The sequence below is a fragment of the Lissotriton helveticus genome, chromosome 10 (genome assembly GCF_964261635.1).
Source record: "Lissotriton helveticus chromosome 10, aLisHel1.1, whole genome shotgun sequence".
NCBI lineage: Eukaryota > Metazoa > Chordata > Amphibia > Caudata > Salamandridae > Lissotriton > Lissotriton helveticus.
The window spans coordinates 704,611,347-704,636,319 of record NC_136071.1 but is presented as its reverse complement, the minus strand read 5'-3'; the positions used below and the strand labels follow the sequence as shown (position 1 = coordinate 704,636,319).

Genomic DNA, 24,973 nt, shown 5'->3' with positions numbered 1-24,973 from the left:
ACGTAACGTTCTATGTTGATCTACGCCAGGAAGTTGGAGGGTCACTTAGTTAAAAAAAAAATGCAGTTTTATTTAGCACGAGCTCGACCCGAAGGTACTGGAGCGAATTACCGGAGCACCAGTTACATTACACCAAGACACATCCATTTATTTTATATTCTCGGGGAATAAGTGGTTTGCCAAGAATCCCAGAACGTTGAGCCGATGCAAGACTGGACCTAGTTCCACGAGCTCCAAATTGGACACCTCTATGTTACACCCCACCCGACCCTCTCTCATTTTAAACCCTGACAATGTAGTGATTTCGGTAAGTATAGGAAGACTATTTAGAAAAAGTAGTAAATATATGCGTGTTTAGTATCACTGATGTTTTTGGGCAGTTTGTATGTGCCTGTCTGCAAATCACGTTGATGGATAATCCTTTATATACACGCTCCAGGAAGGATTGATAGGCGTTTAAGGACCCGGAATGTAATTTAAGAGTTCTGTTTTTTTCCATCTGGACAAGGAGAAATCTGTCCAGAGGCTGACACTAAATCAAAAAAGCACTCCCTATAGTTAACCCAATAGTAAAGGGAGACGTAGTAGGCATAATATACAGAAGGGGTGGGTGGGCACAGGAAAGAATCCTCGTTTTACAATGAGGAGGAAACCTAGGTCTCAACTTGGTCTGAACTTGTCATTTCCTAACTGACAACAAAGCTATTATTTCCTTTCTGCCAGCTTTGCCGTTTTGAGCAGCTGTGGGGATGGAGAGCGCGCCGGGTGCTCCAGCTGTTCTCCCGCTCATTGGGCTCTCTGAGAGAGGGCTGGATACTCAGACCAGCGGCAGCCGATCCACGGGAAAACGCCCAACCGCTTAAGAAACAAGTTCGAAAGAATCCCATCCCCCAAAAAGACAAGTAAAGCCGCGCGGCCGTGAAAGCGATCATCTGCATAAAAAAAAAAAAACGCGCGGCAGCAGGGGGAGGGGGCCTGCGTGATTCCCTTGCGGGAGAGTGCGACCATATGGCGCCACCATATGGCGCCGCGCGCTCCCGCAAGGAAATCGCCAAGATGTGCACACGTTGCATTGCAAGCAATGCAACGCGTGCACGTTTTTGCACCCAAAGCTGTGCCAATGGCTACAGGTCTCTCTCCTATGCAGCGCATGCACGCTGCGTAGGAGAGACCTAAAAAGGACTACCAGGTGGTCTGGTATTGTGCTGAAAGCAGATTATGTATGGCAAATGTGTTGGGAACTCAACCATGTCGCACACTGAACATTTAAGTACATTTTGCAACTGAACATTTTAAACTCCATTTACACTGACAAAACCAATGCATTAAAAAAGTTAATGATTTTGGATAATAGATGTAATATTTTATCTAATACATTATTAACCTGTCGATTTTAGAAAAAATCTAACATTTGGTCACTGTATTTTTACTAACTGTATATGTATAAATATTGTTTGTATGAACCAAAATAAACCATTTATAATACTTTTATCCCATTACGAATAACAGATGTCAAAATTATTCTTGACACCTACAGGTCTTCAGCAAAAACAGTCACCTTTTGAGGTATGCAGGAATTAAGTAAAACCATTTATAAAATAAAATTATTTCCAGAAACAAGACTTTGAGAAGAAGCAAACAGTGGCTTGTTAGCGTACAGAAGCTAAATTGTACGTTTTCAACTATCTTGGTATTAATTTTTGCACTAATGAGGTATAGACCACAGCCTTAGGAAAGGTGACATTTAATGAAGTAAAGATTGGTAACTTTTACCAGTATTCCCAAACAGAAACGGTTGCATTAAAAGTGAACCTACTAAGAGAAAAGAGTTCGGAGTGTGTACCATTGACATGAGTGAAAGATCTTATATAATTCAAGGCATTCTTTGGAAACTCTAAGTCAGGCAGTTTTTTAAGCTTGTGTCTGTTGGTGGAAAGGCAAACAGTTTATACTGCAAAAGATGCCTCAACAGTATTATATACTCTATTTCCTGTAAAAATTTGTTATCAATTGTATTTTAAAGTATTGATGGAGTTTCAACATCATAAGTTGATAATTTTTCAGTAGAAAAACAGGTAAGAATTTAATATCTTATAAAGCCACGTCAATTAATGCTTCAACGGATGAACTCACTTGCAAGAGTGGAGTGTGTGCTACCATTTGAAAATCTTGAACCCTCACCTGGGCACTCCTGACAAGTTTCTCTAAGAGAGGTACTTAAGATAACCGTTATTTAACCTAAGTTATGTCATTACAGATCATACAATATTTATTTTGTCCAGACTTCAAGGCTAAAGATCAACACGTTTCATTAAAACAATGATCCCAATTAGAATTGTAAAGTCAGCACTCAATGGAGAAATCCAGCACTCACCATGAAAGGTAAGCCAAACTAGAAGTGCTTAATTAAAAAAAGAATAAGTGCTGGGGCCCATCGTTTTGGTCAGAAGCCTGTAGCTGGTGCTGTCGAAGGTTGGAGTGTCAAAACCAACGCTGTATAGTCTTGACTCCACCTCAAGCCTCTTTAATCCATCACCAGACACTTTTTGCCTCTTCATTACACACTTGCAGGTCTTTTTTCATCCGTTTGTCACTGTTTTTCATCTTTCTCTTCCTTCTTTTTTTTGTGTTTCTTCTTGCTCTGGATTGAAAAATCTGAAGACAAATAAGTGTCAACTACGGTTTCTAATTATAATAATAAGGAAATTTGTAAAGCACCCGACTACTATATTCAGAATTAAAAACCATAGTAGTCCAGACAGATACCTGCTTCAGATTGTCTAAACAGCCAGGTCTTGAGGTATTTTTCGAAAGACCAGTTCCGAGCATTCCTGTCTCAAATCGACATGGAGGGAGTTCTCAGTTTGACGGCCAAGAAACTGAATAAGCGGCCTCCATTGCTCGCTCTTTCCACCCTTGGGGCCACAGTGAGCACTGCTTCTGTGGACCTTAGAAATCTTCTAGGTTGATAGGGCTTGATCAAAGGGTGAAGATATCGAGGGCCTTTCAAATTCAAGATTTTGTGGCAAAAGCATGACGCTTAAAAGGATACTCTTTTTCTGACTGGGGGCCAGTTATGATTGGCATGGTCTGGGCCCAAGGAAGAGCATCTAGGGATGTTCAGCGGCACCCGTGCTATTGCATTCTGCACCCTTTGGAGCATCCTTAAACTGCCTTGAATTGCCCAGATGTATAGCACATTATAGTAATTAAGTCTGGAGATCATTAGGGCCGGGCAGCTTCAATTCAGGGAGAGGACCCAAGATCTTCGGTAACATGTTTAGGATACCAAAGCAGACCCCGGCAAGGCTGGCTGTTAATGGAGAGATTTTTATTGAAACCATATCCCAAGATTTTTGACTTTCTGCTTGGGAGTAGGTATTGGCCCTAGAGTGTCAGGTGAACCAGATAGATGACTGTTTCCCCAGAACCAAGATCTCTGTTTTCTCAGCATTCAGCTTGAGACAGCTGAGTGTTCATCCATTCCACTAATCCAAGCAGACAGGATCTAAAATTAGCCGCAGAACTTTCTTCATCCTGTGCCAAGGTGATGATTAGCGGATTGTCATCAGCATATGATTTTCATGCCATGACACTCAATCACATCTGCAAGTGGGCACATATACAAATTAAATACAGTTGGACTCAGAGATTTGCCCTGCAGCACCCCCTGTTGCGGTGAAAAGACCTCGCATGAACACAGCTGTTGGGGCATCTGAAAGGTGTTGTTCTTAAGGAAGCACACCAACAATCTCAGTGCTAGGGGTCCAACGACGTACTACTAGAGCTGCTCCAGAAGGAGGCTATGAGATATGGTGTCAAAGGTTGCGCTTAGGCCCAGCATTACCAGCACCCTAGGTTAAGCACCCTTAACTAGGTTTAGAAACCAATTTTTAAAACAAATACTTACATGTCTGTGATAATTATCAATACATTCGACTTGCAGATAGAGTCTAGGATTTATCATCTTTAAGTTTTGGCAATTACAATTTGTGCAAGGATTATGGTGTCACCTTTGTGCATAAATGGATGAAAAGAGCTCTGGTGTGTCAATTATTACAGGGAAGGCATACATTTGACATTACACACAAAGTTAAGTGTTCCTAATGTCTGAATAAACACAAGATAACGAGTTCTGCTGTAACTTTTTAATTAACGTAAAAAATGTAAAACTCAAAACACCATTCAAAATATCGATGTGAATGTAGGACTCAACGTAAATATCCAACCCCATACAATGCAAATCTATTTCCAAACATGCATGTGGAGGGTCTACTTTGGCTCTAGTGTTTGTAACAAGTGTTGGCAACAGTGATATTCTGACTTGCATTTCTGGGTTCTGTATTTCCAAAACTAACAAACTTTAACACTGCGAGAAATGCAATTTTTGACACAAAATACATATTATCCTTCTAGAATTATCTGGCTCATATTGGATTTCATAAAAGCACATTTGCGAAAGTGGTATTTTAACTAATCATGCTTTATATATTCACAAGTTTAAACTGATTTTTATGATGAAGATTTCACAGTCGAAAAACATAACCAACTTTAAAGATTCCAGGATTCGAAACATTGTGCCAAAAATGTTTAATGTTTTTTCCTCGCAAAAGAGAAAAGGAATAACAGAGGAGGCTGGAAAGCCAAATTGTCTCTGATATTACATAATACATACTTGCTGGCAAGATCTGCAACCAAAACAATCCGTTCATTTAATAATACAAAATGCTAATTCAGAAAGATACAACTGCACCCACACCACACAAATGGAGTATTTCTAAATGCAATATTTCAAATCAGAGATACAGAAACATCATAGCAAACAAAATTGTTGCTAAATTGTTCCTTCATGCGGCATTGAACAAAAATCAAAACCCTTCTCTAACATCCGAAAGCAAAAATATATATATATATATATATATGTAAGGAGTAAGCAAGGCTCAGATCTTTATTCCTAATACATTGCACTTGGAGGTTTAAGACCCAATACTTGCTTTTTAGGTCCAAGGTTATCTATACTAAACTGAATGTATACACTTGGAGCACAATATAATATTTAGAAACAACACGTTTAATGCAGTGACATATGCACTCTCATTTATACAAGGCAATCACAGATTGCAAAATTTAAACAGGACTGTGAAAAATTAAGTAAATGGTGATGCTCCCCACCCACTTCCACATAAAAAGTTAAGATAATACTTAACGCCTGTGTAACAGAACACAAGAAGAAAATTGGTTACAGTTCCAAAAAATGTATATTGCCTAAAACTACAATGTGGAGTACTGTAAACTCAGGACTTGGGTATCATGAAAACATTAATGTGCTCTAAATTTTGATAGCCTATTTTAAAATACAGGTTAAATTATAATAGCATTTTTTTAACTACATAATTTTACACAGTAAAGGAGACATGGTAGAGTGATAATCGCAGTTCCTGTATTCTATTGTCACAGTTTCAAACCAGTACACTCTTATTTTTTAACAGCCCTGTTGTAACTTTTTGATGAACACATTCCTTCTGAACCATACTTCGCTCTTGTTTCAGACATCACCAATATGCTTCCTATGAGCACCTATACAAAAGTGACTGTGCAATTACATATATGTTTCAAGGCTTTGACATATGGCAGCTGTTCGGTTACTTGCATCAGAATCTAATACTTGGAAGGATGCAAGTGCCCCAGTGCACCGTACACGGTACGGTGTGAGATCCTAAAACGTCTGCGGCTCAATGCAAATGTTTCTGCAATGAATTCCAAAGATAAGATGAACTGAAGCAGTTGACCTGGTTTGGCTATCTTAAGATGGATTCATGTTTCATCTCCATGTGCAGCTCAACAGTGAAGTGATCCTATATGAAGATTTCAGAAATAATTCCTCCAGCAAAACGATCAATGCCGTCCTCCTCTCAGTCTTGCTTTGACAACGCACCAGGAATCCTCTTTGCATGAGAACCTTTCAGTCTTGATGCATTTTTTCAGGTAGACCCTACAATGACAGTAAAGAAGAAGAAAATAAGCTATGCATATGGGAAGTATGGCATGCGTAATTGTCTTTCACTCTCAAGAGTTGTAAGCCATTCAGTTTTGTTTTCTGCAAGTGCCAAACATCACTTAATTTAAGAAAGATGCACGTGTATGATCAAATGTGAATGCAGTCTGCACTTCTTCACATTATGATGCATTTTTTAGAGTAGTTGGGGGAGCCTTTTATGCCTGGTGACATGCATCTAACAACATGTCTCTGCTGTCTAAACATGAGGATACGAATTTTGAACTAATCTGAAGTTATTTTTGAGTCCTGCGTGGTATGTATATAGACAAAAACATAAGTGGACTTGTAGGTCACCGACTATTTCTTATGTAAATGCAGCTGCATTTCAAAAGGCAGTGTGCGAAGGGAGGTACACTGTCTGTTTTGCGCTACAATACACCCCCCCACCCCCTGTCTGCATGGTCAAAAAAAAAAACCAGTGTTCGACCAGCTCTGGCTGGGCTGCTTGAGTTGTATAAAGAGGCGACACGCTAAACAGTGTATTAAAAACAATTCTGTCTCGTAGATCGTAGTGCAAGGCAAATTTCATCCACCCTCAAAAAGGGCTGAGAAAAAACACGGAGAGAAAACGTGCCAATGTGCACGTTTTCTTAAATAAAATTGCTTTTATAGGGAAACCCCTCCACTGGCGGACTACAGCCTTACTGAAATTACAGACGAGTATTAAGTTATTTCAATACCTCATGTAATATGCTTGCCTCTAACAAGTTAAGTGGAAATGCTTCAGGAGCAATTATGGAATTAAAACTATTTAAAACAGCCTGCATCAGTGAGATGTTTTGTCAAGTGTACACTTCTTTTAAACTTAGTCCTAGCTTGTGCCAAGTTAGTGCACATGAACAGTGCTGGCTTGAGGCAGTGAGTAAGATACACCCACGGCGGCCATCAGATAATAGCCAAGCTATGCAATCAGTTAGCCGGCACCACAACTGGGAAGGTCCGATATGCCTAGCAAGGGGAAGGTTTGTCACAAGCGTGCCTCTCAATTGTAGTCCTTAGAGGCTCCATAAGTTCATCAAACTGCAGTTTCATATGAAACCTAGCATCCAGCTCTTTTATATCATTTTACACTACACCATCCAATATTGTCAACAATGAGAGAGACTTTCTACCTGAATACAGAGTATCTGAAAGAAGAGTGCCATCTCATTTATCCAGAACTAAGAAGGTAAAATATTGATCCACTTGGAAAAAATGTCCGGAAATTACTCCGACTAGAGTTTTATCAACTGGGAAGCGAAGCCAAGAATCATAAAAGAGATACTTCAACTTCCATTTTAACTCATGGGAATTTGCAAGTCAAGTGCCAGGGCCCCTTTTGATAATTAAGTGCTAAAATAATAGCACTAATAATATTGTTAAATACGAGACGAGTCGCATTGCTCCACTCTTAAGCAAAAAAGGATTCAATAAATGTAATGGTTTGTGTGCTGCTGCAGCCTCCTTACACTAAAAATTTGAGGCGGTCACTTTTTAGAGCTTTTGGGGAGCAGTTAGAACAATTGCAGTTAGCACAATCGCATTCCCCTCTACCCCCACCGCCCCAGATATTGCAACACATATTTACCATGGCCAGCTGCCGTCCTATATTTCCTACTGTAACACCTCCTGAAAAAAATATACAAGGTAGCCAGGATCGGATGTAGAGAAAATCTGGTGATGTGTATCTGAAAAAATAAAACAAAAATAATTAAAAACAAATACTGAAAAACAATTAGAAAAATAATCTATAAGCCACATTAGTATCTTCAAGATGTGATTCTAAATAATCATTATTCGTCAAACACAAATGGAAATATGATTATGGCTCCCAATGTTAAAGATATAAATACTTTGTGGGAAAATAAAGCTAGGTCCAACACCCCACCATTTCCACCCCACTAAATTCACAGAATGAACAGATAAATATATTTTAAAATTACCACTGCTGAGTATGGGGAGCGACCATGAGTCATAATAGGTGAATGGTAATGAATAGCATATTACACTCTGTACATCTGCATAAAAGTTTATGCCATGGTATTTTCCGCGTGTATTTATTCGTTTTAGCCAGAGGTTTTCAAAGGGTATTTAACAAAAACCATGGCATCGGGATTTAAAGTTGTGCAGGAAGTTAAAATCGCATTAAAGAGACCTCGTGAAAGTTCAGTGAGTTATTTCCCTGTCTAACAATAATTGTTACACGTAATCTCTGAGAGAGTAAAAAGAGGATTATTCTCATTCGAATTTTGCTCTACTCACGTAATAAACTCCAAATTAATTGTTGCACTGTAGAAATAAATGTAAATGTGCATTTATTAGTACAGTTTTTGTAAATAACATGTTATTGGGCCACATTTATTTTCAAATTCCACAGCATAAGTAGATATACTACATGTGTGGGTGGTTTTATTATACCGAATAGAGGTAGAGAACCCCAAATTTCACAGACACCGCTTAAATACGGAAAATATTCGTGGCTCGCTGTGAAATATGAGTTCCAGCATCATAGTGGATTGATTAGTCAACAATCTATTCCTGAAAGGTAAAGAAACTCGGAACATTCCTATCAGCACCAATTGCTTGCTGCACCTTGCAAAGAACAGCTTCAACCATCTTTCCCTTCAACATATAGAATGTGTTTTTTTGTTTTAAGAAAGTGGTTATTTCTCCTCTTTTGCCTACAGAGAATCAACCATCTGTCCAATGTTTCACTTACTGTTCTCAATAAACATTTTCCCATTTGAAAAAGTACCCTTTTCAAGCAAACACCTTCAATATAAACATGAATTATAAAAATTACATATTGGGTAACGTGATATGTCAAATGTTACCATCTTTGGGTTCTGGTGATCCATTTCAATCAAAATAACAGACTAACATGTTCACTTCTCTAATTCCATATTCCTGTCGCGGTGACGTCTTCGGGTACGCGCCGTACCTCTCTGGACTAGAGTACTTCCACTGTACCATCGGTAGAAACTACAGAAAACACACTGACTAGGAGTTATCTGTTCCTAAGACACGCTTGAACCACTTCCCGGGTATACCGCCTCGAGGAGAACGCCTATAGCGCGACCTCCCAACTACGTCTCTTTTTTACCACAATACCGGGGCATTTACGGAATAATACAGCGACCTCTATTTACATTGGAGATACAAACCCAGGAGCATTTTTCTTTTAAGGCTCATTGTAGCCAAGGATTTTTGCAATAGGTCACGGGTCCTGCCGGGTCGGAATTATCACCCGTGGAGCAACCTTTTACCTTACGCATTTTAAATTGCAGCCCTGAGGAGTCGCGGAAACACTTTTCCTAACGCGACGAAACACGTGTCGGCTGGCTGGTTCTGGAACATTTAAATAATTTGAACTACAGCGATACTGTGGAGAGAAATCTCTGTTTCTGTTGGCTTAGGTACAATGTACTTGTGTTAGGACATAGACACGACTCTATGAAAACTCATTAGTGTGTGCATAGGACATTCTTGTTAATTCCATATTCCACTATACTAATTCACCACTAATCGTTTATTTGTTCCAGAGTAGCGTGCTACTCACCAACAAAGCGTTTCAACACCTCATCAGGGTTACAAGCGCTATTAAAAGGCAACCTTTTTTCCCTTTCTACCCCTTCCCAACCCTTCTCAATCTAAATAACTGACTAACATATCCACCACTCAAATTATTTCATATTTCACTATGCTAATTTTCAACACTAATCCTTTATGGGTTCTGGAGTAGCCTAATACTCGCCAGGAAAGTGCTTCAACACCCCATCAGGGGTAACAGGCGCTATATGAAAGCAAAACTTTCTTTCCCTTCTATCCCTCCACTATCCTTCTCACTCCAAATAACTGACTAGTGTCCACCATTCAAATTACTTTCATATTTCACCATACTAATTCACCACTAATCCTTTATGGGTTTCCGGAGTAGCGTGCTACTCGCCAAGAAAAGTGCTTCAACACCCCATCAGGGGTTAGAAGCGCTATATAAATACAAACCTTCTTTCCTCTTCTACCCTTCTGCTATCCTTCCAAATCCAAATACCTGACTAACATATCCACCACTTAAAATGTACTTGCATGTTTCACTATATTAATTCAACACTAATCCTCCATGGGTCCCGGAGTAGCGTGCTACTCGCCAAAAAAGTGCTTTGACGCCTTGTCAGGGGTAGTAAGCACTATAGAAATGCAATTACAATACAATACAATATCTGCAAACCACTCGGCTTTCAGCCTCGTGCTTCATGCCCTAAGAAACCTCGATGACAACATAGGACCTTATTACACAGTTACACATTACACACCTTCTACAAACATAAAGCATTAAATACATGCTCCACCACCATGCAAAAGACACTTTCTAACATTTCACAGTGCAGAGAATTGTAAACCTAACTTCAATAATATGTCAACATAAAGTGTGCATATAACTGCCTCAAATCAACTAACCAGAGCAAAAACTGTCAGTAGTTTAAGGCGGTACGTTAACTCTAAACAAATGCAGTTACTTGTGACACTTAACCAGAGTTACCACGTTATCAGAATCACAGTCACTATCAGCTTTAGGTCAACATCACTCTGGACCCTGGGGATAAGAAGTTTTACTTATCACATTAGCTGCACGGGCATTGCAAGTCCCAGCAAGCAGGGACGTGTTGAATAAAAATTCTAATAAATAAAAACATGTACAAAAGACTAGCTAATGGTGGCTCTGGTGATGTGTGGCCAATACCACTGCTAACTAAACCGAAACACACACCGACAGCTTGCTGAAATAAAAAAAAAGTTGCATCTCCCATCTGGCTATAGTTGAAATATGCACATGTGGAGATTAAACAGAAATGAACTAAAGAGGAGAAAATATGCATAGAAAACAAGAGCATTTCTTTCCAAATGTGTAAATTGCTTGGAAAGACAATTTCACAGTAAAGGAAACCTGTGGATTCAACAAGTTTGCATTCTCTAGTTTTTGGATCAAGATGCATTTATGGTACAAGGTACATCTGGGGCTTACCGAAGTCCTCTTGCCTGCATTATTACCACTGTCTACTCAAAAGGAAAAAGTCACACATGTAGTCTTAGATATGGGTAAGAGGGAGAATGTATATCATATGATTCAACATATTGAAAGAGGAGAAAGGCAAAGAATGACGAAAGAAGAACAAGGTAACCTTTGCAGGTTAAGTGTGAATGAAAGAAAACGCATCAACACCTAGAATTGTAAAGGAAAAGTCATAGCATTTAGCAGTTCAAGCCAAGTTACACATTTTAGTTATCAATGGATCAGGAATTTAGAAGATTCATGAACCAGAATTGTTAAACTATTCTCCTCCCACCCCTCCCCAAAAAATTCAAATGGGTACTTACTGGTAAACTCCGTTGTATACCAAAAACTGAGTAATCAGTGTGGCAAGAAAGGCAATTGTAATTCCAAGCCCGAGACCACTTCTTGAACGATCAAATGTCCACCAAAGACCCAAAGAGAGTGCTGCTAAAGTTAGGGAGAGTTGCACATTATTTGCAAAATCCAGTTTCTGATTATCAAACCATTAAGGAAACAATTTAGGTTTTTTTAAATGGCAAACAGAGATTAAGATCCATTTATGTCACAAATCTTTCTGGCTGCATGGCATACCTTGACAAAATTGGTTGCAAGGAGGGACGAGGGTAGGGAGTGTCAGGGCACAACATGTGGGTACATGCTAGTAGATGGCGTCCACCCACTATTTTCATATAGTTAATACCGTTCACCCTACAAATAACTTGGGTCACACTGAAATATGCTGAGCTTGTCCCGGTGTAATTTTCAGTCACTGGGACACGTTCAGGAGCACCTGCACATTATCTGCTTTCCATTTCCAGCAGCAACTTGCAGGATGGAAGTAGGCTTTTTTTATTTTCACCCCTAACTGGACCAAAGATAAAGGCCAGAAGTCAAGGAGCCATGAGGCATCTTTGGTTCGAATATGATCCTGGCTGTTCCCAGTCTGGAGCCTCACACTTAAATGTAAATGCAACGTATGGGATACAAAAGGCACACAGTTTGTTATCACATCACAAGTACTTAAGAGAGGCATGCTTTTGACTTTGTTCAGTCCCTGTATATTAGAGAGATGCATGCACTGTAAGAATGTCAGATCTGTTGGTCTGCCCCAGTATTTACACAAATAATTTAAAAAACGCTGTTTTATTTATTTTATAGCACTACGGATCCCAATGCAGGGTGTCAGAGTGCTTTACACGACATACACTTTATGTATGGGCAATAAATCATGTAAGTGTGTAAATCAATGTCAACGTGTTACATAAGAGAGTGAGGGTTATAAGGTGTAGGAGTCTGATGCCCTTCATTGCTCACTGTGCTATATTAGAAGGTTTACAATATCTGAACTGCAAATAACCAAAGGATCTCGGTGTTAAAAGCAGTAACCCACTTTTACCTATCTACATAAAATAAAAATCGGTTATCTGCATGTTAATTGATATGCTTTGCAGAAGATGCATCAACCTTCTATACTACTCTGATTCTAATCTGGGACTAGACAAAACACAGATCTCTCCTGCAGATGTGTTAACCACGAGAGTTATCTTACCATTATTATTATTATTCCCTGAGATTCACTTGGCACACTAAGATCTCTGCAACAGGTGCCTTAACCCCATAAATATTTTAAAATGAAGACTTTGCAACCACTTAAGCAGAATAGATCTACTGCCATGTTTCTTTTTGTTGCCACTTTCTTTGTGGCAGAGTTAAAATAAAAAAACTGCATTAGTTGAGGCCCAGATTTTGTGTTGGTTTGCACCACTTTTCTTTGGCAAACCTCAACAAAACTCTCATTTGTTAAGTCTTGTAATGCACTTAAATATACTCATGATAGACCTGCTAAACATATGTATGAGGTCTTAATATGTGATGTCATGTCATGCGCTGTGATGTCACGCACCATGTCACTTGCATATTGCCTAACTTGGTTAGTCCCCCCCGCCCCCTTCTTTTTTTTTTTAGGACTTTTGCCCTGGGGAGAGTCAAATGAAAATGTACTTAAGAGAAAACATTTTTAACACTATAAACTCAAATACTGCATGCCTATTTTTTAAATAGTATATTGAGAAGTAAAATTCAATACATTCTCCAATTTAGACTTATTTAATAAGTCCTGGAGAAATATATTCCTTAAACTAAATTGGTATAATTAATGGTGGTTTTGGACACCACTTCACTTGCATCTTCAATGGAGTGCCTCATGCCACATAATATGGTTCTGTAAATCCTGATTATCGCTGCTAGTTCTGGGTCAAATCTGTTTATCAATCTGGACATTGTGACTGAGGTGATGTGAAATTAATGTTGCCTGTTTTTGATCATGGACCCATAAGGCTATTCACATTTGAACAGAAACACATTTGTCAATTTTAAATCAATTTTCTTTTCTTGTATTTAACTACATAAATCGTTTTACACTCTGCAAATAAAGTAATGTACAAGACTGACTTAGTGTTACCAATCCAATCTTATTAAAATTGAACAAAAAAGGGATGGTGGTCCCTTGCAGTACTACTACTGAAACAGATCCCATTTTCTTGACTTCCACCTTCACTCTTGGTAATGTTACATTGCCCCATATTCACACTTAACGAAAAGTGACAATTGACTTGACTATGCACTATCAACTTCTAAGCAATATTATCATGTAACTTATCTCCTTGTATTCAAGCACCAACCATGGTTTTGCATATCTCTTTCAATGAAGAGAGACATTCGTGCATGCTGTCAAACTCTCAATCTGTGCTAAAGGAGGCCGCACACACCTTATGGACTAAAAATCTGTGAGCCTATCACATGAAAAATAAAGTGAGAGGACTAAAGTTTTCCTTTGAGTGTCAACTAGACTTTCTACTTCATTCAGTTCTGTTTATCAAGATACAGTCCCACACTTCTTCTTTTCTTCCTGTATGATTATTTATGTAGGACACCCTCTGTCTATATAGCCACAATTACATTTCTGATTCGTTTGTTCTGCGATCTAGTATTAATATATTAAGATACTTTGATTTTATAGCATGTACTTTAGCATTTCGAATAAATGCTGAGGACAGTGTACTGTCTTACAATCAATATTTAGACACGGTGTCATAGAACATTTATTTGCTGCTCTTAATAACAATGTTGCCACTTATTGCAGAAAGAGGGACCAACTGTTTAACCATGCTCACTGTCAACATACGCGTATTGCCTTAATACTCATTCCTGTAGACAAGTGAACGTTTTACGGGGAAACACAAATCTAACCTCCTACCGGAAGTCAACTCCATTTTGGCTACATGAACAGTGTGCATTAAATATGCTTATAAAAGGAAAGTGTTATCAGACATTCAAATTACCATGATATGAAATTGAATCCTGAATTAATCTGCCAACTTTAAATGGCTACAAAATTAATACCCCAAGGCAAAGTGAAGGTAGCACACAAAATTAAGAGTTATTTTTAACTTGCTAAAGGATGTTTACTGAGAGAGATACACAGAGCATATAAAACAATCTGAGTACAATTTGTACTACAATTATCCTTGTTATATACAGCAGCTATGAGTTGGTAAGACAAAACATGTAAAAGCTACCACTGGTCACTGTCCCAACTTCCCTAGTGTTGGAAAAACTGTGTGGGTCTACTACCAACCAGAAAGGAGGAACAGATATCCTATGTTTACGAAATTCTCCACCAACCAGGCACTGCAGTAGAAGGGTTCTATTTGCATGCTGCACTTTCAAACAGACCCACAAAATAAACTGTAAAACAGTGGTGTGAAACATGCAGGTGCTCCCTGTACCTTCTGCTGCTAAATAAGCATTGGCAAAGCCAACAGGTCTGGCATTTTGGACCTTCTAAGTGTTTAGGCATGCAATAGTCAGTGTTGTTGAACCAAAGATATTCTGCTGCATTACTAACTAGTGGTGTGTACGCCTGGTGGAAGCATGCACTGACGGCTGGCGGTGTGTGTGCCTGGTGGAAGCGTGCACTGACGGCTGGTGGTGTGTGTGCCTGGTTGAAGCGTGCACTGACGGCTGGTGGTGTGTACGCCTGGTGGAAGCGTGCACTGACGGCTGGTGGTGTGTGTGCCTGTTCCTAAACACTTTTTCAAAATAAGTTTCTGAATAGTAACCGCCTGAACTCACTTGTAATACTCGTGCAACGAACTCAATCCGCACCCTAAAGAGGGTATTTAAACATTGATTAACCACAAGTTTGTGAGTTTTGCCGGTATTCAGTTTCCGTTTTTGAACATGAAAAGCAGGCCATGCAGATTTACGTTATGTCAGATAACAAACACAGTGGTGTTTAAACGATCATGCATTCGCTATACCTTTTTGAATTTGCCCGCAATAGAATATTTGAACATGGAATTTCATGCTTTTTTATGCTAATTAATGTCAATCATGTATATAATCATATGGTTTCATTTTTATTTCAAAATTAATTGGCTTCTTTTTTTTTGATTCATATAGACCCCTGAAGAAGGGTCTTGAGTATGACCCGAAAAGCATTGGGTGATGATTCACGTATAATTATGATTTGATTATTGGAAGAATATATGAGAATATGATTCTTGAAGAAGAATAAATTTACTTTATTAAAAGACTATTCAGAAACTTATTTTGAACAAGTGTTTAGGAACAGGTCACGTTCCTTCCTAAAGAGTGCGCCCATTCTACAGGTTGGGTATCTTCCCAACCAGATCAGTGTTGACGCATACAATTAGGCACTGTGACTCAGTGCAACGGATGGAGCATCACTAAGGAACATTGTTTAAGCCGTGGAATTTTGAAAACAAAAGTGTGCATGGAGCACCATTGATATTAAAAGTAATTTTTATACATGCTTCACAATCCATGTAGGAAATTATGATGCCCTGCTGCTTGCATACAGGTACAGTATATTTATTCTGATTTAGCAAGTGGTTTTACCTTATATGTTGCTGTGGTGCGTTACAGCACTGTTGGTTTGATAGCGATTTGCCAACTATATAGTTTTGGTGCTACACTGCGAATGGAGAGGAGAGGGTTCGGCCTTTTGTGGCTATTCAGTCTGAGGATGGCCACTTGCAGCTGTGTCTGGAACTATGATGTGTAGTGATATTGCGCTGTGGATGGTCCTGTGCCTACTCTGACTTATCTGGTCTGTGTATCTGACTATATTTCAAGGTTTCAATACCAAGAAGTGCTTTGATTGCTCAAAGATTACTTGGTGATGGATAAGCCAAATACCATGTTTAACATTCCCCAACAGAATTTTCATTTGTAAGCTTCATGAACGCACACTCTTAGAGAGTAAACTGGATCATAACAATGTGTGATGAACTTGCAAAAAGACAGTTAGCTGAAGGATACAGCACTTGCATGGTTAATTCCAACAAAGACGGCAATGCATCGCATAACACTCGCCCATTCTCTCTTAAATTTGTGTGGTTCTCCAAGTCGGCTATCAATGCATGGATACAGCAGGCCAACAACAGCTGCAAAAGAAAGAAAAAGACAATACATTTTAAGATTGGAGTTAAGATTTGTTGTAGATTTTCACATACGGGAAAACAATGCACCTCAACCTTGTGAAAAGTCATTATAAACATTTGAGGCCTGATTATGAGTCTTGCGGTGTCACCCCGCTCCCACACCGTCAAACTCTACCGGCGACCCCCCCCCACCAGATTCCAAGTTGTAATCCGGGCGGGCGGTCCTGTGGCGGCTGGCCCATGGCGCTGCCTTTCAAAGGTTCATAGGAGAGCCTTTCAAAGACAGAGCTGTGGGACCGCTACAGCACATTACAGCACGGCATGGACTGTAAAGTTAATGCAATGCTGGAACAGGGTGTGCATGCACAGAGGAGGGCAAACAATGGGCCTTCCTGCATGCATCTCCAGTCCTTGAGGCAACAGGGGGCACTCTAGGGCCCCCTTTGTTTCCTCACAGCCATACTTTTCATGGCAGGCTCACAGCCATGAAAAGTGTAGTAGTGAAGAAACTCATAAAATGCTTGGCGGTGTCGCTGGGGCACCGCCAGCATATTGTGAGCCTCTGACTATCATTCCACCGCAAGAGATCCCAGATCCCTGGCGTTTGTGGCTGTCCTTTGACGGTCCGACCATCATTATCGTAATAAGGCAGTCGGACCACCGGGGTGGCGGTTGCCGCAAAGCCTCCGTGGGTTTGGCGGTCCATTAGACGGCCAAACTCATAATCAGGCCCTCAGAATGTGGCGATGACACCAACCATACACAAATTACTTGGAAATTCTCATGTGACATGGTATGTTTTAAAACTATAACCTTTTTGTTTTTCTAACACTATGGTGTGTACTAATCATAAGAATATTTCCTGTGGGAATACAAAGGAAACAAAGCTCTTCTGCTTCGGTTCCTGACAGGTTTTCTATTGAAATTGAATAAGTGAAATGAAGGCTCCTTTCTACTGCCTCCTGGCAACGATCTCAGAGTCATGCTCATATCTAAAGGCTGGCAACATTTGGTGTTTAAAGTTTGATGCAGTAAAAACGAAATAATGGATGCAGTGTTAACACTATCATAGTGTGACTTAAAACAAGGAATGCAATGGGATTTTACTGTGTTTTCTTAGTGCTAAAATGGCCACCCGGCAGATTATTTCTTTAGCCCCTCAGTTGCTGCTCAAACAGTGAACAAGCTCCTTGGCTCCCCTCTCAAGGGCTGTAGCTCCTTTCCTCTGGCTCCAGGCCAATGTATCTTATCAGGGGGCAAACAGATTTGGTGTGACCCTACCACCTGGCTAGTGCTGGTGTTCAGGACACATGGTGCTACGACAGTCATTGGCAAATCCATTGGGTCTGGCTTGTAACTCGCAATGCAATCCAGGCCTACTGGCTAATGCCGATGCTTGTTTTAAGTGCAGTCCAAGGTCTGTGCATCTTACCACATTAACTGCTAGAAAAAGTTTAGAAAGTAGAGAGATCCAATTTAATGTTCTTCACAAAAATATATCATGGAATATGGGGATTCTGTAACTCTGGATAATATGTGATCCGAAATTCCTTCCAAAAAGGTAGGGTTATTTATCAGGATGTTCTGTTAAGTAACACAGATTCAGTTTTCTTTATTACAAAACCCTGTAAAATAGTTACGTTTATTTACTTTTTTCATACTTTTCACTTTAAAACATGGTGAAAGGCAAACAGGACATAAACTCGATAAGAGAATGGCAAAGGTGATATCCTAATACAAAAAAAGTTATGTGCATTCCTACACAACAGATCTTTATTATCACTGCATTTTATAAAAGTACTATATACAAACACAGTTGTAACTTCATTGCTGCAGTGTCAACTACTACAAATGAAAACACAATTGACCAGATATATTACAGTATCTCCATTGTGAAATTCCACTTTTAGAATGAAATGTTCGCTAATTTAGTGATAAGTCTTCACAAATCCAGATTACCCACACCTACAGCTCTACGTCTGTGGGTGGGTCACCACATGAAACGAAAATAAATAAATGAATTCTTTAATGCCATGACTCACGAAAGGCAGCCTAACTAAAGATAGTCCTTTTACGCCTAAACTTCTCATTACGATGAATGGTTAGGGAATGTTGAAGAGGCACAGCCTAAAATCATGCACAGTGTGCCAGGCGTCAGAGGTAACACTCCAGACTCATGAGCAACATTTTGTGATCCTAGACAATTCCCTTTATCTTCCTGGGCTGCAGCCCCGTTATGTGCCAACACCGAGAGCTAAAACAAACTGGCAGAACACCAGCATCAGTACGAGTTGGAGAAACAGAGGACAAATATTGGAAATAAACCCAATGTTGAAATCACTACAAAAGAACTAACTTTAAAACCAAAAAAATATCCCCCACCACTGAGGCATTTTGTTCGTCAGGAGGGGAAAGAGGGCGACACCTACCACATGAGCGTAAGTCGACAAGTAGTAGAATAATAGCAAGAACTCTCTATTGCTAGAAGCATTAGACTTCCGGACACTTCGCACAGTTCGGAGTCATTGATAACATCAATTTCAATGTTGAAGGTTTCATTCATAAAGTAAAAAGCTTGGATCGCGCTGACTGATTAAATCATGGCCCTCATTCTCAATTTAGAATATCTCAATAAATATAAATATCTTACTAGAATCATGGTTTTATTTTGTATTCCATTTGCCTGTTGAACCTCTATCAGCCATGCCTTACAATAGATGGCCAGGTTTTCAACTCGTTTATTAGTAGGCTATATTATCTGCGGGTTCACATTATTACTTCATTAAAGTTGTGCCACTGCCCAGAATTGCAATAAACGTGTTTGTATTATTTTCTAGATTTCAATTTGCAAAGAGAAAAAAACGAAGCAGCAGCAAAAAACGCGTGTAAGTTGTTTTTTTTCTAAATCTATACGGCAACCATACGATTAACATAAATAAAGGATGTGTTGATATACAGGTCACTGACTGTGCAAGATTATCGCTTCACGGAAATTTACTTGAATGCAAAACGTGATTGAGGACAAAAGCTGCTGCAGACTCTGCTCCCAGTCTGGGTAAGACACACAAGCACATGATCACTTCCTTGTTTTTGAGTCTCAGGCACAGTGGTGTGTTCTCTCTGGCGACCAATAACCTGCCAGGCCCACAGCTCACCCGTTCTCCACAGGACCAATCGAACGGAGGCCTGGACGTGACGTGTCAGGACCTGAATTATCTGCGGTTTGGCAGTGCTTCCGAAGCAGCTGCCCGAGGCGGGCATCCTGTTAACCAAATACAAACCCAGCGCAGCTGTCCATGCTTCTCAGCATACAATGAATAAGGCCGTTTACTCAATAAGTCCCCTATATGCGAGCATTCTGAAGAGGCTACTAACTCAATAGCCGTTTGCTACAAGCAGATAACACAAAATAACCTACGTCTGTTGCCCGATCTAAAAAAAAGACAGCCCGGTCACAAATTGGGCAGTCACCTATTGCATTAAGTGGCCAGCAGAGATGTCAAATGTCTACATGCCAAGCGAGAGTACTTAATTTTCTTGCAGTTCGGTACTTCTATGCCGTGGTTTACACTTGAAAAGACAAAACAGTAAGTACCAGAATGCAAAGTAAAAAAAGTGTTTGGTAACCTACTCACTTGTGGAGACAATTGGCTATTCATGATTTGAGGAAGAAATAACCCTTTTCCGAAAAACAACGCATCATGTGTGCTCGTGTTCTGACAATATTCATTTTCTAAAGAGTGTCCCAATAAGACATGACATTTAAGTCACCCTTGAGACAACACAGACGCAGCACATTAAGTTAAGTATTCACAGCTATCAATAAACGTTAGAAAGTTTTAAGATCCCAAATGGAGTGCCCCACTCAAAGAGGTTGCCATGAAGTATTATGGTGCACTATCCTCAGCCCTTCCACAACACAAGTAGTAGTCTTAACAATGCCAATTAAACATATTAGCTTAATAACTTACCGGCTGCTGTGCCACAACAAGGTGGCACCCACCAGGCAGAAGAGAAAATTGTGGCGATAACTTCTTCTGGAAAGAGCGTGACATTCCTCTGAATTTGCAGGAGGTTTAACACCAGCGCCATGAAGGTGCCTACAACGAAGAGCACGAGACTCCGCTGCATCAGACTCTGGGCCTGGTTACTGCCAAGGGTTCCACAGGTCAGACTCAACAAGGAATTCACCCAGGACATGACTTCTCCCACTTTAGAGGCCAGCCAGGCGGTGCTCTTCACACCGTCCTTTTGCCTCCCTCTCGTGCAAGAACAACTCCAACACTGACCTTCTAGTCTTGGCATTTGTTTACTACAAGAAAGCTGCAATGAAAAAAGATCCTAAAAGGGAACAAGAGATCAATGTTAATTCAGAGTGCCAACCATTGCCACCCTCAACTACAATATTTTACATACAGGAATGCAGTTTAAGAAAACCCAAGAAAGCCTTCCATATTTAATAGCAAAAAGTTGTGAAGTGTCATGCCTACAGACTGGAAGTGCTTTAAGCGAACTAAAATCCATAGAGCCCCTACACTATTATTGGATTTGCCACCTCTAATCACATCTGACTCCTAGCACCCAATCAAACTCTACTAATCATTCTTTCCCTATAACCCGGAGTACACATTTATCTCAGAGTATTAATTTTTTTTCATTCATGAGAAATGCTGAAACAGCGCTGTTAATGAATGCCCATTATTTATACATCTCCCATCTCCGACTATGATTACTTGCCAAATAAACTTAAGGTTACTGGATTACTCCATGTCATCAAGGAAACAATGCCCAGACCTGGTCATTCCTTTCTCACCCCACTACGTTGAAGGAATTGTAGCCTTGGTTTCTTTTTCGACCATAGCAATTCCAGTAACGTACCTTAAACCAAGGATTTTTAAAAGGAAAGTGCAAGAGCCGATCCTGATGACATGGAGTCAACTACTAACCTTATACAAAGCAATGATTACAAATACACATAAGAGACACAGGAGCACTTTAACCAAAGGCCTTACTGTAGGTCAGAAAAGGAACACAAAATCATTCTCAGAATTATTTTAACTCCATGCCAACACTCACTCGTATTTTCATATTGTAGGAACAGAATTCAAAAGGATGCTGGTGTGTCTGAAAGTATGAATGTTATGAAACATTTATTGAAACACATCATATGCCCAAGATCTTCAGAATAACGATGTGAGTACAAAAAATGTGATTGATAATCAACATCAGGGATCTTATGCTTTAAAATATAAAACTACTTGTGTGAGACTAAGCACGCTTAACATGCTAAAGTACAGGCTACAAGCTGTGGACCTAATAAACCGGAAAGACAAAAGGCTGAAAATGAAAACTGAGCAGCATATGCAATAGCAATGACCAAAGATACATTCGTTCATCAACATTCTGAAAAGTAGAAATAGTCAACATACACAATGCTCAGCTGTCCAAAACCATGGCCAATCAATTTCCTTTATTAAGGGCCACTTGCACTGAGGAATTATACAACATGTTTATGCAACTCTGAGCTTGCAACATAAACACAAATTGACAGCACGATCTGCCGAATCTGTTAAAAAAGATCTTGGCTTCTTAAAAAAATGTTTTACCAATACTGCATATTTAAATCACTGCTTCTTATTTTACCTGTTTTATTCAGGGCAAAAGAGGGGAGATATTTGCCATAATATTAACAGTGTGCCTGAATAGTTGACTGAGGACATAGTAGGCTATAGACATGTCAGAAATCACAACCACACATTTTTAAAATATAATTTGGATAAGGTAAAAATGTTTTGTCGTTAAAGGTTTTTGTTATATGTGATCTATGTCTCTTTTCCCCTGGTTGGGATTTCCCTGTTGCTCACATGATGTCACTGTTAGAATGGTTGATGACATTGTAGAATGTTGGGGCTTGGCCTGTGGTGGACTGGCAGTTGGTGGCAGGCAGGCTGAGTGACAGGGAGGTCACTCCTGGTGGGGTTCTTTATATTACCATCTTATGATCTGGACCAGCAACCCAATTTGAATAAAAGTAACCTGATTATATTCCTGGCTCAAGGACTTCATTTATGTATAACAGTTTTGTTTCACTAATAGTGCCAATTCATATTTCCATTAAAGTGTCAAAAGCAGCAGTAATTTCAAGACAGCAATCAGACTGTGCAGGGGTGCCAAATATTGTACATACTTTTCTTGAAGTGCCGCCTAAGGAAACACGTGCAAAAACAACAATTCATGGACGGAATGTTGCACAATGGGAAAACATTCACCCCCAGTCACAGATCTGGGTTTAATCCATCATTATTTTGCTCACCACCCCAGCTCAGACATGGCCATATGCAAATCAGTCTTGACCCTGTGCCTCATGGGAACAGTCCAGCCCGAACTGCCAAGCCATGTCTTCCCTGGACCGGAATCAAGCATCCTAGGACCGGTTTCTGGCTATCAGCCGTCATCAGCCAGGATAGCTTGAATCCAGTGGCATGGAGAGCACGGGACTCACGCCTGAGCATACCCGTCCCACTCGGGGTGACAAATGCACAAACAATTGATGGACGGACTGTTGCACAAAGGCATGAAACGCTGCATGTTAAATATGAACTGTACAGTATTGTTCCGATGAGCGAATACTTGTGTGGAAAGGATGTTTCCCAAATCCTCTTGGTGTGTAGATGGAATAAATCTGCCTCAAATTGTCGGTTTTAAACAAAGCTGTGAAATGCAGGCTACAAATCGTAATAAGCATCTTCTTGGAAGAAGGATATAACCTGGTATTCTGTATAAGCCAAAGCATTAAACATAGATCATTATGTTGGAAAGTATCATGGATAGCTCTCTTTTAAAAAAAAAAAAAAAAACTCTTTTGAGGGACTGCCAGATATTTTGCATCAGTAGACGTGTTAAAATGACTTAGCATAGTGCAAGTTATAATCCTCTCTAACTCTAACTCTGACTCCATAAATTGCGTTTTCCTTGCCACTAATTAAAGAGGGGACTGCCACCTGTACAAATTTCAAAACTACTGATACAGAAACAGCCCTTAAAAAGAATCAGGAACAATAAACTTCAAAGAAAACATATCCTAGTTACACAAAATCTCGTGCACACAAAGATTTTCTGCACTAGTCAATGTTTAGAAGATGTAAGAAGGTTCAATAGTCGGTAAGGAGGTTAGATTTCAGACCATGAGTGTAAGAAAAAAAAACTTTCTGCATAAGATGGTGCTCCAGAGCCAGATAATAATAGTATCTCAAATACATGAGACTGGAGTACGAGAGTGCAGGCCACCCAAAGTTAACAGAGTATTAAGGATGCCGGGACAATAGCAAAATAAACTGCTGTCTTGCTTGCAAAATCAGCGATTAAGATTAATTTATTTATTGCACAATTGCTTAAAATCATTCCAATCATTTAATACATAGAAGATTTGTTGTAGAAAGAGATTTGTTTATAAAAATAGACCGTTTTACTCAAATACTCATCAAACAATCTAAGTAGAAGTCAGCCAGAAGATACTAAAGTATACAATGGTATTCATAAATGACTGCAAAGTTAGTACAAAATTGTACGCAGACCAGATTTGAAGCAGACTTTCAAGCACACTATGCCAACCGTACAGACGGCTGCCCAAGCTACCTTACTGTGCAGAATCACAGGCAAGGCCGAGAAACCAGTGGCAAAGGCTGTCAAGTCGCGCCAAAAGTACAGATGGCTGTCAGAAACATCCCAGTGGTGCATGAGGCTATTCAATGTCAATCATGCCGTGCATAAGTTTGTCAAGCTGTGCCACAGCAACAGTGCAGATGATTACGGCTGCTATAACAGCACACTGGAAAGCGCGACATGCTGGCGATGCAGATGACAATACTTTAATGTGTAGATATGTAGATTTTTTTTAATGTTTCCTTGGATATGCCGCCAAGGCAGATGGCATGGCATACACAGAGGCTCCCTGCAAGCGCTGATGCCTTACCTGGTTCTGAAAGCACCGAAGTCACAGGTGGGAAGCTGAGAACAGACGCAAGAGCTACTGGATACAATTTGCTTTGTCGCTACAGTGCTTCCCTGCTTGTCGTTGCACAGATATTTAAATAGGCGGTGTCACTTTGGTGGCAGCAGTCAGGTACCTCCCCCTACGCGGGCCGCTTCCCTCACCCGATGCCCAGACACGGCTATGGGCAGAGGGGAGACGCCTGCTGGGGGAGGCAAGGGGGAATGCCTTCTCGGCTCCTATCGGAAGCACGCTGCCTGGTGTGAGACAAACCAGCCAATGGGAGGTGGGCAGCCCATATGACGTAAAGACACACCACACTGCAAAACAGAAACTGCTGGCATCTGAACGCGGTACCTAGCTGAATGGCGTGACTGCGCAGGCGCTCCATCTGCTTTCCTCAGGCTAACTACAGCATACTGGAA

General features: G+C 40.1%; 1 protein-coding gene across 1 annotated transcript; it reads right to left on the bottom strand.

Moving 5' to 3' along the window:
• Window positions 1–4,133: 4,133 nt before the first annotated feature.
• On the bottom strand, window positions 4,134–24,774 carry INSIG1 (insulin induced gene 1). Its single transcript, XM_078663251.1, has 6 exons — window positions 24,531–24,774; window positions 20,530–20,899; window positions 16,437–16,561; window positions 11,414–11,580; window positions 7,626–7,725; window positions 4,134–5,992 (listed from the first exon to the last, which is right to left on the bottom strand). Exons 2-6 carry the CDS (start codon window positions 20,861–20,863, stop codon window positions 5,963–5,965), a joined length of 756 nt encoding a protein of 251 aa, XP_078519377.1. The 5' UTR covers window positions 20,864–20,899; window positions 24,531–24,774; the 3' UTR covers window positions 4,134–5,962.
• Between the last annotated feature and the right edge of the window lie 199 nt (window positions 24,775–24,973).

What these genes read in the sequence shown, in the direction of transcription:
- INSIG1 (XM_078663251.1), bottom strand. Translation starts at nt 20,863, where the DNA reads ATGCCAAGACTAGAAGGTCAGTGTTGGAGTTGTTCTTGCACGAGAGGG. An exon ending in GAATTAACCATGCAAGTGCT is followed by an intron (nt 11,581 to 16,436) that starts GTATCCTTCAGC and finishes TTTGATAATCAG; the next exon opens with AAACTGGATTTTGCAAATAA. An exon ending in TAGGACGGCAGCTGGCCATG is followed by an intron (nt 5,993 to 7,625) that starts GTAAATATGTGT and finishes CTGTCATTGTAG; the next exon opens with GGTCTACCTGAAAAAATGCA.